The sequence below is a fragment of the Cyrtonyx montezumae genome, unplaced genomic scaffold, assembly GCF_038088225.1.
Source record: "Cyrtonyx montezumae isolate F1298 unplaced genomic scaffold, pur_monq_1.0 scaffold_9, whole genome shotgun sequence".
Lineage (NCBI taxonomy): Eukaryota > Metazoa > Chordata > Aves > Galliformes > Odontophoridae > Cyrtonyx > Cyrtonyx montezumae.
In genome coordinates, this window is record NW_027072100.1 from 9,308,705 (window position 1) to 9,326,363 (window position 17,659).

The window sequence follows — 17,659 nt, forward strand, 5'->3', positions numbered from 1 at the left end:
CCTGGGTTGTCTCAGCTCTTGCATGCAAGCTCATACTTATGAGTTTTTCAATTTCCTAAGCTGTAGGACAAAGAATTTCCAAACCATCAGAGCAGTTCCCTAACCTGTCCACCTGTGAGTCCACAACTTCTGTTTATACAGATATTCCAGCCATTATCCCTCTCCTCCAGGGGCCTGTACCAAATTTCCATGTATTATTTTTGAACTCTCCCATCTTCCTGATTGTTACTGATGAACCACAGAGTAACATCCCCCCAGCAATTTTCATGTGACCAGAAATCTAAGCTAGAAACTGACACGTGTTCACTCTCCAAAATACCAAAAGGTGTAATCACCAGTGCCATGGTATGACAATTTCCACATGACGCTGCTCACCACCATTTGATGTGACCTCCAAAAACCCTGTCCAGGTGATTTATTCCTGCCCTGCATCTGTGAACGTTCCCAAGAAATGCAAATTGCCTATCCTGCACCACGAAAGAATTTCACCTAAAGATCTTAGAAAGAGAGTATGAAAGAAATCCGGACTTCACGGCTCCAGTTCGCTCACCGCCGTGACCTCTTCCACTCTCGCAGGCTTGGGCCTGCTCATTGCCCCCCCAGAGTAAGCTGCAAGAAAGCATCCGACAGCTAAGGATGTCCGAGATGGAGGAAACCCTTAGCTGTCCATCTCCTTGAGAAGTTCGATGCGAGGACAGCTGGATCGGGCAGCTGCTGGGGCTCAGCCATGGCTTGAGGCTGCGAGGGGGCCTCACTGCCGGGGGGCCGACCAGCCCATGTCACTGAAGGGTCCCTCACCCGTGGCCGACCTGGGAGGAGGACCACAGGGCGTGCAGAGGTCAGAATCGGTGTCCGATTCCCCTTCCGCAATGTAGGGTCTGATTTTGGCCACGGCTGCATAGCAACCGTTGTTAAGGATGTCCAAATTCTCTTTGGACTGGGAGATGCTAAAGCCGCTGAAAGAGCGCTCCAGTTCCTCGTGGTCTACCGAGGGGATGGAGATGGACGTGTCGCTGTCTCTCAGGGCACTCTCGTGGTGTTTGGTGGTAATGTCTTCGTTCCGCAGGTACTCCGCGCTCGCCCTGTGCCCGCCGCTGTAGGCTGACAGGGAGCGCTCGTGGGAGGGCGGAGGTGGGATGCGGACGAGCGAGCCGGGGTCTCCGACGGGCGAGGAGCCATGGCTCTGCCGCTGGTAGGGCTGCTGCTGGCACGACGTCGAGGGTGGGCACGTGTTGGTCGGGGCTGGTGGCGCTGAGAAGTTCTTCTGGCCCATGGAGCTGGTGGACCTGATGATCTTGATGATGCAGCCGTTCTTGTCGATGTGCTCCCTGCTGTCCTCGGGGCTGTGGTAGGGAGGGGCTGGGTCTGGTTCTTTGGACCCGAAGTAGGCCTCCGTCTCTGTCGGTGGGATGCCCATCCTCTGCATGTAAATGTTCACCAGGAAGTCCAGCTTCTTCTCCATCGACTGAACCTGCAAAACACCACAGTTCCAGCACTACATCCTGAGGACGAGCACAAATGTGGGCCTGGACTTCACTGCCTACACCAACCTACACCAAAGTAAAGCTTTCAGTGCTTAGTTCACAGAATCACAGGATTGTAGGGGTTGGAAGGGACCTCTAGAGATCATCGAGTCCAACCCTCCCACCAAAGCAGCTCCTAGACCAGGCCACACAGGTAGGCGTCCAGGCAGGTTGTCATAGTCTGAAACAACCTCTAACTCTCCTCCTTGATAACCGGTTTCTGTAATCTCCTGTGATCTTTCTGACATGCACCAAACTCCAAGAAAGCTGGAGGACACCTGCATCCTTCTGACATCTTTCAGCTCCTTGCTGCATCTGGCCCTTGCCTGGGCTCAGGTGCTCAGGAGGATTTCTGGGTCTCACTCTCTGGGAAGATTTCCTCTTTCACTGAGGCTGGCAGCTGCAGCAGCCAGGCTCACGGACTCATCTGAATCATGTCTAACAGAGTGGCACTGTGCCACCTTCAAAAACAAAGTCGACTTTTGGCAGACATCGGAAAAGACAGAGAAAGCCTGTAAGAAACAGACTTCCAAGTGCCTAAACGTGTTCTGAGGCTTTGAAGACACTTGGTCCCCTTTCATAAAATCCATCATTCTCTGCAAAATATTGTTTGTTCTTAGTTTTTTTCTTCCAAATGATTATATCCTTCTGAAATAAAACAAAAAACAAAACAAAACTCAACTCCAACCCCATAGTGCACATAATACCCTCAGACAGGAACCCCCTCACACCCCAATGTACCTGTTTTTCAACTTTGCCAAGCCTGCCCATCATGCTGGGGTCTTCAGGCAGCTCCCCCTCAGCTGGCCCTTTGGTCCGATCCTTGTCGGTCATGGAGGATCCTCTCCCAACAATCTGGTCAACTCTACCGGGATCAGAAAATCCCCCCACCCCCGGAAAAGGACTGGAGTCAGTTGGAGGCAGCAAGTGAGGGGGCCCAGCTTGTCACGCCTCCGGGGGACAAAGCAGCAGCCTCTCCCCGCAGGCCCTCCAAATTACTCACAGACACGCAGTGGCACTGAAGTGTTAATTCAGATGCAAAATTCAGAGCGGTATTAGCAGACTTTGAAATTATCCGTTTCTGTTTATACAGATAAAATCTGGCACATTATGCACAGTAAATTTACCCACTGCAAAGAATCTCTGTTAACTGGCTTTCCTCCAAATCAATTAGCTTTTTATTTGCGCTGAGGCTGTATTATTATGGGGGTAGATCAAGTTTTCTGTCTAGCATATGTCGGTGGGATTTTTTTCAGTCTTTGCAGCAGTCTCCTCTCCTCATTGCAAATGTAGGCGTGTAATTCTCATGCCCATGAAAATGAGCCCCTTGCCCCCAGATCCAAGCAATTAGGTGTGGTGCTGATTTAGTCGAATTATGATGAATTTGGTCACAACTCACCAAACAATACCAAATCTCCTCCATCTCAGTGCTGCTGCAGCTCTCACCTGTATCACTAGATGTTTCCTATTAGCAGGGCTCCAAGCTGTTAACATCAGAGGACGTTCTTGCAGTATCTGCTGCTAAAGCTACTGGGCACGTTGTCTGGCACTAAGTTATTTACACATGTTACATTTGCACTTCCTCCTTCCCAGTCCAAAAATAACTGGGCTCATAAACACCTCAAGAAAGAGGAGGGCAGAGACAGTTTGGAAGGTGGAAGTCAATAATTTGATCCCTCCAAAGCCAGGGCAGCAACTCAGTTTTGGAATAGATTCTGAACGGCAGCCCGGTTCATGACCTAATTCTACGCCAGGCAAACTTTACTGTTGCATAATGCACCAAAAGTAAGGGTGGCAAGGGAAAAGAAGGGTTAATTAATCTGACTGAAATCAAGTTGAGGTATCTTGAGCGGAAAACTCAAAATGCTTCTTACGCAGTTCTGCTGTGTGGGCCATGGGTCCATGCACCAGGAGGAGGAAAAGGAAGGAGCTGAACACAGACAGACAGGGGAAAATGAACAAACAAAAAACAAGGAAAGGAATGAGATGTGAAGCTATTTCCAACACAAGAGCCATCTGTTTTCCTCACATGTGACAGGGACTTAGTATGCATGTTAGCTGTTGACATAAAGGGACAGATAACAGTGGGTATAGACCAATGCAGCTCCCTTGTTATATCAAAGCAATTGTAGTTTGCAGCACCAGAAGATCTGGCTCAAAGGGATGAATTGGGTGACCACATCACACCAAAGACAGAAAACATAAACCAACCATTGTTTTGGAGTTTATCTTTGATCCCATAACATACTTCATTTGGGCAGGGATGTGACAAAATACCATTCAATTTAAGAAATAATGTTAATGATCCTTTGCTTAGCAATATAAGCACAGAAGTACAAGGAGCACCAAGTGCTGTAATTACAAGTCTGAGGAATACGCATGCCTTATTTCTCTCTTGTAATGGGAGGAGCAAATTATCGACATGTACAGGAACTTCCCACAAGGGATGCAATTACTGACATGACATATAGCACAAGAAATCCTACGACAGTGTTGCTACCATGTAAGCAAAGAGGTATTAAATTGGATACCTCAGGCTACCTTGGTTTGGAATCACAAGTCAAGGCGTAGTACAGCCACTGTACGGACTCCTCTCCTGTATGCACAAGCAAGTAAACTAGTAAAGCAATGAACATGCATTTTAAGAGGCTCAAAGCCTAACTGCTACTCAACACTTGGGAAGGCCAAGAAAAATCAAGGTACTCTGCCATGTCTAGCGCAACACTAACACCAAAATGTGTGCACTAGTGAAAATGAGACGTCCTTCAACAGCTGTGGAGTAGAGCAGGGAGGCAGGACAGTAACAGAAAGAAAAGTCAAACATGGCCACGTTGCTGTATATTGTAATAGTGGAGAGCCTCTTGCAATCTTATTTCTAATCTTGTAGAATTTGAGGAAGGACTTCTGCTTTTTTCCACGCCTTTAGAAGAAACGCTATCCAGTAAAGTGAGTCTCACGTGATGGGAAGCACAGGTTGGGTGCACTTCACAGATGGAGTGATCAACTGCACCACACAGAAAATTACTGATTTCTTCCACCACTGTCAGGTGGGATACAACTTCCTATAGACCTGCTGTGAATTACAAGCAGAGCTTCATAGAGCTCATCCATAAAGCATTCAGAAGCCCTTGCCCATATGTTCTTGATATGATAGCACAGAACCTGACAGAGCTCCTGTCAGGATCCTTCCCTTCCTGGCTATGCCACAATCCAGCCTTGACATCTTCTGCAGCTCTGAGAAACCAGAGTCTGATGTCATCTTAGCAGCAGGGTCACATGAGCCTTGGGGTGCTGGCAGTTGTGGGACACTGGCTTCAGTGTAGAACATGGTGAACCAAGCCCTTCTCTTGGCACCTGGATGGGAGAAAGCAGGCTCAAGGTCTCTCACTCCTCTGCTCCTCATGACAGAAGACAGAAATCTGGGGAGAGTGCTCCTACCCTCAGCAAAATGTGGAGCTTTCCTCCTGCCCTGTCTGATAAAAGAGAAAAGAGGAATTTCCTTTTGAGAACACAGCAGTGCTAAGGCAATCTCACCTGAGCACTGCAAAGGCACAGCCATCAGCAAAGGGCAGGCGGCCCTTTTAGCCACTCTGAAAGTTTGTCTTATCCAAACTGGGCATCAAAGCTCAGAAGATGAAGAAGAACGGACGCATTTCACTTTTGCAAGCAGTGGGGAATCGTGTACACTCTTATGGCATGACAAATGGACCACGAATCTCCCCAGGGATGCCAAATCCCCCTCCTGCGCTGTCTCCTGAGGAACCTTGTGCATTCCCAACATTATTTTGGCTGTGCTGAAGACACGTGTGTGGAGGGAAGCCCTCAGCTGCAGCTTCAGAAGAGGCAGACCCACACTCTTCCCTTCACGACAGAAGAGGATGCCAAGATTTCTAGCGATGCATGACAAGCTGTGCCATCTGCTGCCTGTGACACGCTCTGCTGGGTCTTATTTTGGGAGGGGGAGAGAAGGGCAGTTGCTCTTTAAAGTGAACTTTGATATCTTTCCTTCTTTCTCATGATACAAAAAAAATGTAAATTCTTGCATCAGCCACAGTGCAGGTTTTCTCATGCTTCGTTATGCTCCATGCTAACAGTACATGCAAAGAGGTGTAATATGTCACCCTCGGGCCAGAAGCAGACATCAAAAGGTCAAACGGCTCAAATGAGATAAAAAATGAAGTGTTTGGGAATATATATTCAATTACTTTCTGTTTTCTTTATCTGTTATATTTTTTTTTTCACACAATCCAGGCATTGAAGCCAAACCCCCTTCATCCATGTCACGTGACAGCTCCTTACCTCCCCATTTTTCAATCGAGTTTGCTCTAGACGTATTTTGACCAGTATCTGTTGCCTACAAATTCCAGCTGTGGTTGCAATTACTTTAGAACAGGTCTATGCTGAATCGGCCACACGGGGGAATTAATCCCAATTCTCTGCGTGGACAACATGTGGATAAAACAGGGATGTGCTAAAAAGGAAGAGCATTGTGACAGCTAAGCCTGACCCAGAGTTAGGACCTCCCCCCACTAGTGTCCATCCCTGTGCAGGGCATTCATTTTCATGTGGAAATCTTGCTCCACTGAAGGCTGGTTGTGTGCCTCACGTGAAAGGAAAATGGAGCAAAATCCAGTTGAAACCCTATTTTTAATGTCATATCAAAATGTTGGTTTATTTCGTTTTTAAAGACTAGTTGGGGCCTCATCATTTGAGAGAGGGAAAACTGGGGAAAAAAATGCTTTTCTGAATGCTTTTTTTTTTTTTTCCAAGCATGAATTTTGGGGCTTCTGGGAAATTCTCTATTCATCTTATTTCATTTTTGAACCTGCTGAGTGGGAAAGGTAAGCTTTCAGCATTCTCTTTACTCACATCCCGCTAGTGAAGATTACTCAGAGCAGCTTAAATAAAATTCAAGAGATTTGTCATGTATTAGCACTTTGGGAGGGCAAGTATATTTAGAAAAAAATACTTGAGGCTAAGCTCGCTGTGTTTAAAAATCACCTACTGTTTGCACATGGAAAATGACTTTCTAGCAAATATTTCTACCTGCCATGGGCTCTAGCAGTTTCAATACACAGTGAAAATGCAGCTATATGCAGCCTCGGCATGAGAATGCCCCAAAATGAGTGTCTCGGTGGAAAGATGCTCCTCATGGCATCAGCTACGAGCTCAGCTCTATCTCATGTGAGAACCTGATGAGGGCAACAAGAAAGTAACTCACTGAGTGGCTATAGGCTCTTTTTGCAGGCCACAGCAGGACTTGTTTCTGCACATGAGACTCGTGGTGGTAGCATTGCAGCGGAACCTTTATCTCTGTGGTCAGTAGAGTTGCATCAGCAAAAAGAGATTGCTGCATTTCTCAGCATGAAACACTTCATTCTTAATTTGGCCACTGAGATCAACTCACTTCACAGCCCAAAGGGCCACAAACAGAGGCTGCTCTGCTCATGTAGGGGTGTTGGACCTTTCGGATAGCAGACGGTTTGGATTACATTGGCTCTGAGGGCAAATGTTCCACCTGTTACATTTGAAGATAGTCTGATAAAATATGAGATTTTGAAAAGCTAATCTTCCTTGGAGAGGACTGAAAACTGATGGTTGCTAATGATGGCAGGAATGTCCCTTTTTTTTTTCCCTTGGCTTGCCTAGTGTGAAAACTCATTACTGCAAGTAAATCAGATCAAACCCAGAGTAGCAAGCCCTTGTGAGTCACGATTTAGCAAGCTGCTAAGTGATAAATGCCGTCATATAACTGGCATGAAAGGGGTTTGACATAAAGCAAATGAAAAATCCAGAGAAAGCGGCACTTTGGTGAATCCTAACCTAGGCGAGTATTGGGGAGATTCTTTGGAAGAGTACATGGGTCCTTTGGTTGGATACTTCTTATGCCGGGGAGTTGAAGGGGGCGGGGGACCCACAATCATATCTATCCTGGCAAAGTAAATAAGAAAAAACACACCAGCAAAATGCATAATGAAGCAACACGTAGAGAAAAGTTGGTCAGAAAGTTGCAGAAAGAAACAACTGAAAAAGAGAACGACAGAAAGAGAGAGAAATTGAAAATATATTCCACTAGAAACAGAAGTTCCTCTCCTACCGCCTGGTTGCTGGTGAAAGTCACAACCTTACCCACCCTGGGGTAAGATTTGGAGATTTTGGCACCCGTGCTGTTTAGGAGAACACTCCCCACCCCCACCCACCCCAGTTTTAACAGATAACATGCTTTACCCTCTGGAATATATTTGCAGCACTACCCCATCGAGACGGTTGGACATGAAACAACATACATTCATTCTCCTTTCAGTTACATTGCCAGATGACGCACCCTCAGCTAGCTCAGAAATACACGAGCTGTTGGAGTCGGTGAGATACACTGTGGGACTGTGGAACTCAATGAATGGGGGACATCCGTGGTTGGCAGGGGATGAGACACGAGACAGTGTGAACACAACGTTGAGTAGAGCACATTACAGAGATGACACAGTGACAGAGACATTCGTGATTAAAGAGAAAAGTGCAGTTAACCCCCCAGAGAAGTGCTTGAATGTGCTTTAATCCCATCCCTGGCTCCAGAGCCATGGAGCTGAGCAGGCAGGAGAGCACAGTGCTTTGGTTGCTGCAGGATAGGAGAAGAAAAATAATAGTTCTCCTCTGAGCCACCCCAGGACAGCCTCCCTGGGCTCCATCTATGGGCACACTACACTCCTAGCTCCAGCTCACACACCAGCGTTGGCCATGGCCACCCAGGCACATGCCCCTGCTTTGGGATGCCCCTTCCAGTTGGACTGGGCAGGTCATAGATAAGGCATCTCTTGGTGCCCTCAGGGGCTCTGCTGCCATCACCAACACTGGTCTAGTTGGTGGGGACAGGGAAACCAGTGAAGCTACTCATCAGCCCTAGATCCCAAATCCAGGTACTTCACACATGGCTTTAAAGCAGATTCAGGCCCTCCTGACTTCCCTGTAGTAGGGTGGATGGCAGTTCTAAGGACTTCAGCCTCACTGCCCCAATGATGCAGTTAAGGGAACAACTCAGTTTCATCTTTAAAAGTTTCAATGCCTTACGTCAACTCCATAAAAAAACAACCAACCAATCAATTTTGTCTTGGCAACACACTGGGGAATGTCAGTAGGACTGGTGTGGACAGATGGCAGTTGGTGGCACTGTCCTGGGGGCTGAGCACTTAGGGGTCTCACCTGGAGCCAGTGGAGATGCCAAGCCAATGGCTCGCTCCCCACTGCAAGGGCAGCCTGGAGGTTTCATGCTCCAGTTTATTCAGATTGGGGAATATCACTTCCTTCCTCCTCCTCTTCGCCCTCCAGATTCAGCTGCGTGCCTCAGATCCATAATCACTGAATTTGTACTGAGTGGGGGTGAGAGGCTCAGAGAGAGGAAATTCTCCAGGATATTTTAGTTTTCATTGCAATGGAGAATTTACCTACTGACAGCAGAACTGGAAATAGGAAATGCACAGCATGAGGCAACACTGAGAAAAGTTAGCTCCACTGCCTGAGCATCAAAAATAGCAGAGTTAAAGGGTCTTTGAGAGATTAGGATGAGACAGATTCCTCTTTTACATAAGGCAAATTTCCTATTCTATTCCTGTATGCGTATCTAAAAGCATTTTTTAATTTTTTTTCCAGATTTTCATGACCAAAATGGGCTGGAAATTAAAGAAAAATTAAGGAATTAAGGAAAATTAATATGCAGACATCCCGCAGCCAAACCCTGCTTCCTGCTCTAGGTGTCCTTGTGCTCAGCAGAGCTGCAATCACTTCTGCTGAGCCAACAGAGCTGCCTGGGCTGGGGGTCTGGTCATTGGCACAGGACATGTGGAAGGGGCAGATGGATGAAAGTCCTAAAGGAAAAGCTGAAAATGTCATGGGTTTTGTGTGTGTGGAAAAAGAGAAATACAGCTCAGAGCTGTCCTGGGGTGGGTTAGGAGGCAGATTTAGTGGCATAACCCCAGTGCTCACTCTGTATGTGCTCCCTGTCTCGCTCATCCCCATGGGTCCCAGCCACATGCAGAGATCCTTCCTCTGAACTTTCTCTTAAGGAGAAATAAATTAATGTGTAGCTGCAAGGAAGAGTGTTTCTCATGGCAACCTCTGTGTGATGAACAAAAAGTGGGAACAAAATGAAGCAAGCAGAGAGGTCTCTTGCCTGGATTGGAGGTTTTTAATCCGGGAGAGCATGTCCAGGTGGCCAGCTGAGTACTGCTCGATGACATCCATCACGTCATATGGCCGAAGGCTCTCCTTAAACTTGCGTTTGGAGACGAGAAATCGCATAATGCTGCAAGAGAGGGAAGCAAAAATAAAGTCCCTGACTCACCTGGCGGCAGCTAAAACCCATGGGGAGCTGGAAAGAAAACAGAGTAAATCTCAACCCCTTGCCCAACGTGGCAATAGGAGAGGGGAAGGGGGTAATGGGGGCTCACAGCTGAAGTCCTGTGAGCACCAGGAGACATCAATGACCTCTGGACCGTCAGTTGGGCAAGTCTCCAATCCACACTGCTTTTATAAATGTCAGCATTAAATCTCAGAGCGAGTGAGAGTGATTGTTTGGATGCATCCCTGCAGGGGATTTTCCTGTTTCTGTATTTTTTCCTTCCCTCAGCAAAAATTCCCTTTCTGGCAGAATTTTCTGTGAAGGAGGGGAGGCCACAGAGGAGAAAAACAGCCTGCAGCACAGGCATTTCAGCATTTGCTTGGACTTTTCCATTTTTATGGTATTTCATTTTATTCTTCTATCACTTATTATTCCCCCCTCTCCCTCTCTTACCACACTGCCCTGATGCTGACTTTCAGTCCTGGTGTTAAATCTTCCGTCACAAACTCACAGTTGCAGCTTTTGTTCTCATCAGGAATGTCTTCTCCAGGCAGGCTTGCTTCTGTGTTGGGAAAAGCAGGAATAGAAAGCAGTGTGTTAGCATTCTCTAGCCAGGCCAGGCGGGGAAAAGACCACTAAAATCAAGCCCAGCTGTTGAGCCATTTCCACTACGTCCCCAAGTGCCACATTTCCATGTTTCCTGAATGCTTCTAGCAATGATGATCCCACCACATCCTTGGGCAACATGTGTCAGTGCATCACTGCCCTTCTGAGAAGAAATTTCTCCTAGTCCCTGACCTGGCACTCCCCTGATGCAACTAAAAGCCATCATCTCTCGTTCTGTTGCTGTTACCTGTGAGCAGAGACCAAACCCCAACTTCCTTTCAGGCGCTGTAGGGAGTGATGAGGTCTCCCTGATCTTCCTCTGCTCCAGACTGAACCATCCCAGTTCTCTCAGCCTATCAATCCAGCCTGAACAGATCCCTCTGTAGGGCTATCCTACCCTCATGCAGAATGACACTTCCTTCCAACCTCATGTCATCTGCAAACCTACTGAGGATGGACTCAATCCCCTAATTCAAATCATCAATAAAGATATTAAACAGAGCTGACCCCAACGGAACACCACTAAGTGACAAGTCACCAGCTGGACTTCACTCCGTTCACCACCAAATAGGTCTGCTTAATAGCACTGCTAAATCTGGGGTGGTGAGGGAGAGGGTTGAGGGTTTTGGGTTCCCACGCAGCACCCCAAGGCCACACCTTCGGAGTTCTGCCGCGACGCAGCTCCCTTGATGCGGAAAGCCTGCCGAGCTCTGCTGCGGTCTCCGAAGCTCCAGCTCTTGGGCACCTTGCTGGGGCTGTCCTCGATGCTCTGGTCAGCGCTGGGGGACCTCCGGATGCCCTGAGCCTGTGGAGAGCCTTTCCCTTTGGTGCCAGCACCGCGGGGACTGGAGAAGACACGATCTTTCAAACTGACCTTCTGACTGTTCAGAGAAACACGTTGAAACAAAGACAAAAAGGAGACAGCAGGAGGAGTCATTCTGGAAACCACGCAGTCCTTCCCCACCAGCCATTAGAAACCAAGAGCACTTCCAAGCAGCAGTGAGATGTAGCTTTGCTGTTGGTTTTTTAAAAATATATATTTATTTCATTTCATTATTGCTTTATTATTATTATTTTTAATAAAGCCTTTTAGAAATGTTTCCGCTGTAATGAGTGAAATGGGAATGATTTTTAAGAGAGAAAAAATAATGAGGACTTATACAGAAGCCCCTCATGGGATGCCAGGGCTGGCGGGACAGAATGACATTAACAATGAGGTCGTGAGTCCTTAAATCACTGATCGGATCCGATCATGAGCGTGGAAGCTTTTCTTTCACAACTGCCTTTCAAAGCCCTACATCCAATATGAGAATACCAAGAAAAAAGCCTTCACCTTCAGCACTTAACTTCACTTGGAAACACTCCATTTCTGGTGCTCAGACCTGCCCCTCCTCCTTCATTAGACCCTTGGTTCCCCTTCTGTATCTTATAAAGAGCTCATCTTTGTCCACTTGCATAATTAAATACTGCAACATGCAACTCCTCCACATCCTATACAGATCCCATCTACAAGCTAACTACCACCTAACTGCAGGTCTGCTACAGGCACCATCACCAGGAAAACGTGCAACCTCAAAATGTGGCACTTAACTGCTGCTTTTCTATCCGAGTCCCATTTTGTTAACAATACATAAAGATCACTCTGGAAGAAGAGATGATCTCACCGAGAAGCAGTCTGCTGAGCCAGCTTTTGTTATTTTCCACGTTCTGAAATTGGTAAATAAAAGCTTCCATTCAAACGAAGAGGACAAAATTCTCACACCAAAACTGCACATCAAAAAGCGTGGATGAATCTTTATGAAAAGGGCTCAGAGACAGCCTCGGGGGAGCCAAAATGCAAACAGTTTGGGATGATTGGATATTCTCTGAATAGCAATTGCTTATTCAAGTACACAAGTAGAGGTCGGACAACCAGTGCAAGGCATTTGTGCATGGAGCTAATATTTCATACAGAGGCAATGCAAAGCTGAATAAAACCAAGGATGGCTTTTCCAATACTGTGTACCATTGCAGCAGATGCTTACTGTGCTGCAAACGCTCGGCCTCAGTTTGCAGGCAGTACGCTGCTAGAATTTTGATTTCCATGCTGGGTTTCTGAGGCACCGACCAAAGGTCTGCTCTCCTCCTGTCTCTCAGCAATACCACCTTGAAACTCAGAAGCAAACAGCCCTGCTTTGCCTTCACACCCAGCATGAGATCTTTTACCAGAACTTGGCTGCTGACGTTTGAAGCAAAGCAAACCCCAGCTCCCCTCCCAGCTGCAGCACGAGACGTGTGTCTCTGTCAGAAAAGGAAGATGTGACTTCAAGACACGCAAAGAACAGATTTGTTGAATAAGAAGGTGCTATTTTTACAAAATCACATTGTGAGACACAGAACAGAGACCTGGGCAGAAAGGTGCTTGGGCAGCAGTGCCCCATACAGGATGGGGCTGCAATATCAGGTCAAGAGCTGCAAACAAAACACGTTTGTGTCAAGTTCCAAGTCGAAAAGGCAGAATTAATCCATTTAATGATGCATTTTTAATTCAGTGAAACTGCACAGACAAGTACAGGGGAATTAATGTCCAGCGTGCTGCCCACCTGCAAAGTGCACCTGAAGCCAGGGGCCCACAGACATTCGGTGCAGCTGAAAGACAGAGCAGAGCTACGACCCATCTGGGAGCAAGCGCCTGCCCCAACACCTTTCTGTTTGTAAGCCTCAGTCCCTGATGCTACTGATATCATCCTACAGAGCCAGCCAAACGTCCAAAGGCAATTCGTGTTTCGAGCATGGGAAGCCAGATTGAAACGCTATTCACTATTTGATCCTAAAAAGGCCAATTGGACTTTTTTTTTTTCTGTACTGTGGTTGATTCTACAGAGGAACGTTCCTGGGATCTACTGCGTTTCAGTAGTACCAATGCTTTGAACTACTTGGTCTGTTTTGAAAGCAGCTTTACACAAATTCAGCAAAGCACCGCCATTCAGCACCTCACTGAGCCGAGCAGGGCCTTTGCCTTGGGGCTCCTCTTCTATTCCCACAATAATCACACTGCAGATGTTTGCAAGAATCACAAAGAGCAAAAAAAAAAAAAAAAAGAGAAGCTGAGAGAAGGGTTTTAAACCTGGCAGCACAAGGCCCAGTACTTCTACACATAAGCATTCTCATGGGAACCTGAAGAACAGTTCAGATCTGGGTGGGTTTTGTCTCCGAGCACTCGCTGCTCAGAAATGAAACAGCACCCGATGCAACTCTCGCATCAGCAAGGACAACATGAAACAACACGAACAATTCACTGATGTTCTCCTTCTGCCATGCAGTCCCATGACTGGGAACAGCCCCTGCAATCTGCACGTGAGCACAGTCCCTGCAGAGTGGTGGGAAAGAGCCCCGGAGAAACACACCCACACAGAGGGCTGCGAGCTGCCAGCCAGCACAAGGTCATGTTCTTCAACCAGAAAGCCACGCACAGTGACACAGCGTCCCAGAGAAGTGTTAGTCAGGTGTAACTCAAGCAGATGGCAAATAGCTTCAGTTCAGTGGTCAATGTGACACGAACACAGGGAAGCAGGAATCCAGCCCTACACAACAGCTTGCAGGGATGATGGCAAAGAGAAGTGTGAGCACACAGCACTGCTTGTTCCAGGGAGAAAAGAGAGAAAATAGGGGCTTTTTGACCACAGACTGTGGAAAGCAGTACAAGATGCACTTTAATTCTGGGATCTTCACAGTATCTTTAGGTTGGAACTTATTAAAAGTATATTCGGTGACCAAAAATTAAACATGTAAGGACCCACCCCAGTGCCAGGACCCACTTTAGCCCCAGCAGCCAACTGTTTTAGTGGGCTTTGCATTTAGGCTCAGTTGTGTCCAACACCCTCAGCAGGAAAACACACGAGAGGTGACCTTCAGATGAGCTGCCATCCATCCTCTATGGAACGCTGGGAGCAGGAGCTCCTGCACAAAACCCTCTGCTAGGGGACTCAGTCTGCAGTCTTGTATGGTATTAAATCAGTATCTGTTAAAATGTGGATTATAACGATAGCAGCAATTTTGGATCAATGTAAATGATCGCCTATAGCTTCTTGCCATTGACTTTAAGCTATCCCTGAGCAACTGTTTCATTCTCTTCTTCCACTACGTAGGCAGCAGATGCTAGCTAAGGTGAGTTACACTGCCATGGGCTCTGATCCATCACTGCATACAAGCTCAATCAGTAACTGCCCTCATTCTCCTGAAAAGCTAGGGCCAGGAGAAAGAGGCTGCCTCTTACTGGGAAATGGGGCTGTTTGTCAACCCAGAGCATGTGCTGAGCTCATGGTATCTGCGAAGAGCTTGTGAAAAGCAGGCAGCAGAGACAGCCTTTACGGATCACTGGGGGCTCCAGGAAGGAATACTGTGTGTGCAACACTTGCCATGGCTCGAGGATAAATACTAGAGGAGCAGGCTCAAGCCTGATTCACATACAGAGATTTCAAAAAAAGCCACGCCAAAGGTGAGTTCAGCTCCAAGAATGAAGTTTCTAGAAGCAGAGCACAAGGAAAACAAAAAGTCAGCCCATGATCAATGTCACAGTAGCAGAATAGAATTAAGGTTGGAGGAGACCTCTAAGATCATCTAAGTCCAACCGTCCCCCTACCACCAATATTGCCCACTAAACCATGTCACTAAGTACCACATCTGCCCTTTCCTTAGAGGCCTCCAAGGACAGCGACTCCACCACTTCCCTGGGCAGTCTGTCCCGATGCCTAACCACTCCTTCTGAGAAGAAATCCTTGCTAATATCCAATTTAAACATCCTCTGGCACAACTGGAGGCCATCCCTCTTGTCCTATCAAAAATAGGACTTAATCCCTCTTCTCTTGCTCATACAAAACCACGGTGTTAGACAGGTTGCAGGAGGTCACTGAAATGACAGCTGAGATGGCTGGAACCACCACAAAGGGACATTAGCTAAGGCCACATGCCATTAGCTTTGGTCTTTGGTATTCTGCAGCATCTGCTATGCTGTCACCCCTCTCTTTCTAAAACAGGAAGGGTTTTTTCCCAAACTGATGCTGAGCACGGGCAAAAGCCTATCTGCATACATCCTATGCCTTCTAGCAATCTGCCAGCTCAGCTGCTTTTCATTTCAGGAGCAGAGCAGAACAGCTAGATTGCATCTTTGAACCTGGCTGATTGCTTCTTAAATAAGACCTTAAGAAATGCTGCACCAGACCTGCAGTCCAGTCAAGGGCTCTGCAGATTCCTTTCCTTCCTATCATTGCATTTTTTTTACTAGAATCAATGGTTCAACACATTACAATGCCCCAGCTCCTGAGGAATTTTCAATTAATTCACCTACACTGGGTTTTCCATGATTGCATCACTGTTTGCTATTACTTTGTTATATGCACCTTAGAATAAGGCTCCTTGTCTCTACCTAAGATGCACTGAAGTGCTGGCACCTGCCCCTAACAACGTGCAGCCCCAGGGCCGAGCAATCCAGACATCAGAATTATTTTTACATCCCTCCAGTGTTAACCTATAGTCTTACTAAAGAACTGAGTGCACAATGCTGTACTCAGGATGGATGCAGGCAGTAAAGATGCCCTTGTGGCTAATCCAAAATTCAAGACTCCTTTGGGACTGAAAGAAGCACGGTCTGTAATGCCCCTCTGCAGAGAGTCCAATGGATTGAGAAGATCTTGAGGTAATAATTTGTTTGATCCTCCCTTTCCCTCAAAGAACTCAAGATGGAGGAGATGAAATGAGGTCCACAGCAGGAAGGAATAAAATGGAGAAAAAACATATTACCCATTGAAAATTCATGCCCAGAAAGACAAGCAAGGAAGACATGAAGATCAGAGTGGCTGATTTTCCAGAAAACAGAATTGGTGACAGATTAGAGGACAGCGTTACAAATATCACTGCTTGTATTAACCACTGCCAAAACCAACCTGAGCACTGAGCAAGGGAAGGAGCCTTTCTCTGTAGGCAGTCCCTGCCTTACGGTTCATCCTCCAAGGATAAAGCAACCTTACCTGGCAAATGCAAGCAGTATGGAAGGTAGGGTACATTTTCCAGCTGGACTATTAAGCAAATCTCTGCCTTTTGGAAATGTATGAAATGCTGTCTGTGCAACTGATGGTCACCCAATATTTAAAGCAGTCTTTTTCAAGGATAAGCTTCAAGGAGTGCTGAAGTACCAACAAAACACACAGCGAGGCTCGCTCAGAGATGCAAGCTATTTACCCAGGAACAGCTATCACAAAACTAAACCACATCCCCTCATTCCTCGTTACCCATTCAGAGATGGGATTTACCATGCTACTTCTGAGCTGGCACACGCAAGGCTCGGGCATGCATCTCGCTTAACCTCCAGTCTGACACACAAGAAAAATAGCCAGCAAGGATAAGAAACAAAACAGCAAGGAAGGCAAAGATACAAGTTGGAACAAGTAATGGAGAAAATCAGAGATACATGTATTTTGTTTTTGCTTTTTTTTTTTTTTTTTAAACTGCAGTTTATCGGCTTTCTGAAGGAGACAGAGACTGGTGATTTTGAGAATTCAAACAGACTCCAAAAAAAAAAAAAAAAAAAGAGCATGCAAAAATCCAGTTTCACAAACATGCTGCATCACTCAGTGCCACTCCTGGGCTTCCACCTGCCTGGCCTCGGGGGAGGGGGAAGAGCTGAGGGGGTTCCCCTGCCAGCATTCAAAGCATGCAAACTCCGGGCATTGGTAACTCAAGAAGGTGCACATTTGCTGCTGAAAGCAGTGCCTGGGGAAGGGAGAGAGACTCCTCCAGTGCAGGCGTGAAAGTAGATCTATTTATACATTAGGAAAATAATATAGGTATCTGTGTGCCCTCGTGGCCATCAGATGGGTGCACTAAGGGATGCTCACTGGGAATCCCCTGAAGCCGCCTAGCAATTGTCAACAGGATGGAAACGATGAAATCACTGCTTGTACCAAATGCTCTGCTCTAGCTGTCTGCTCCCCACTGGATCTAGAAACAGAACCATTCACAAGGCCAACGTCAACGCTAAGGAGAACCCGTATCCCTACGTCTGGTGTGGGACAGGCTGAGATTAGTCCTCTAGCTGCGTAGTAGAGGTGCTAGATAGGCAAGCTGTGGCTTCCAAAGGCCACACGACTAGGCAAGGTCAATTTGCAGTGTTCAGAGAGCCAAAGGAACGGTGATCGAGTGGAGGTGGGAAGCTGCCATTTCT

The 17,659-nt window shown here is 46.9% G+C and overlaps 1 protein-coding gene across 10 annotated transcripts in view; it reads right to left on the bottom strand.

Moving 5' to 3' along the window:
* Positions 1-683: 683 nt before the first annotated feature.
* The window catches only part of KCNQ2 (potassium voltage-gated channel subfamily Q member 2), a 55,593-nt gene continuing 38,617 nt past the window's right edge, over positions 684-17,659 (bottom strand). For 4 of the 10 annotated variants that reach the window (XM_065754129.1, XM_065754127.1, XM_065754126.1 and 1 more), the window contains 5 exons: positions 11,119-11,342; positions 10,309-10,417; positions 9,688-9,819; positions 2,265-2,388; positions 684-1,471 (listed from right to left, as the gene is read on the bottom strand). In XM_065754129.1, coding sequence (XP_065610201.1) covers positions 752-1,471; positions 2,265-2,388; positions 9,688-9,819; positions 10,309-10,417; positions 11,119-11,342 — 1,309 coding nt within the window. In that variant the 3' untranslated portion in view covers positions 684-751. Of the gene's footprint in view, positions 1,472-2,264; positions 2,465-7,346; positions 7,455-9,658; positions 9,820-10,308; positions 10,418-11,118; positions 11,343-17,659 lie in introns of all 10 variants that reach the window. The other 6 variants (XM_065754123.1, XM_065754122.1, XM_065754120.1 and 3 more) reach the window with 4 other exon arrangements.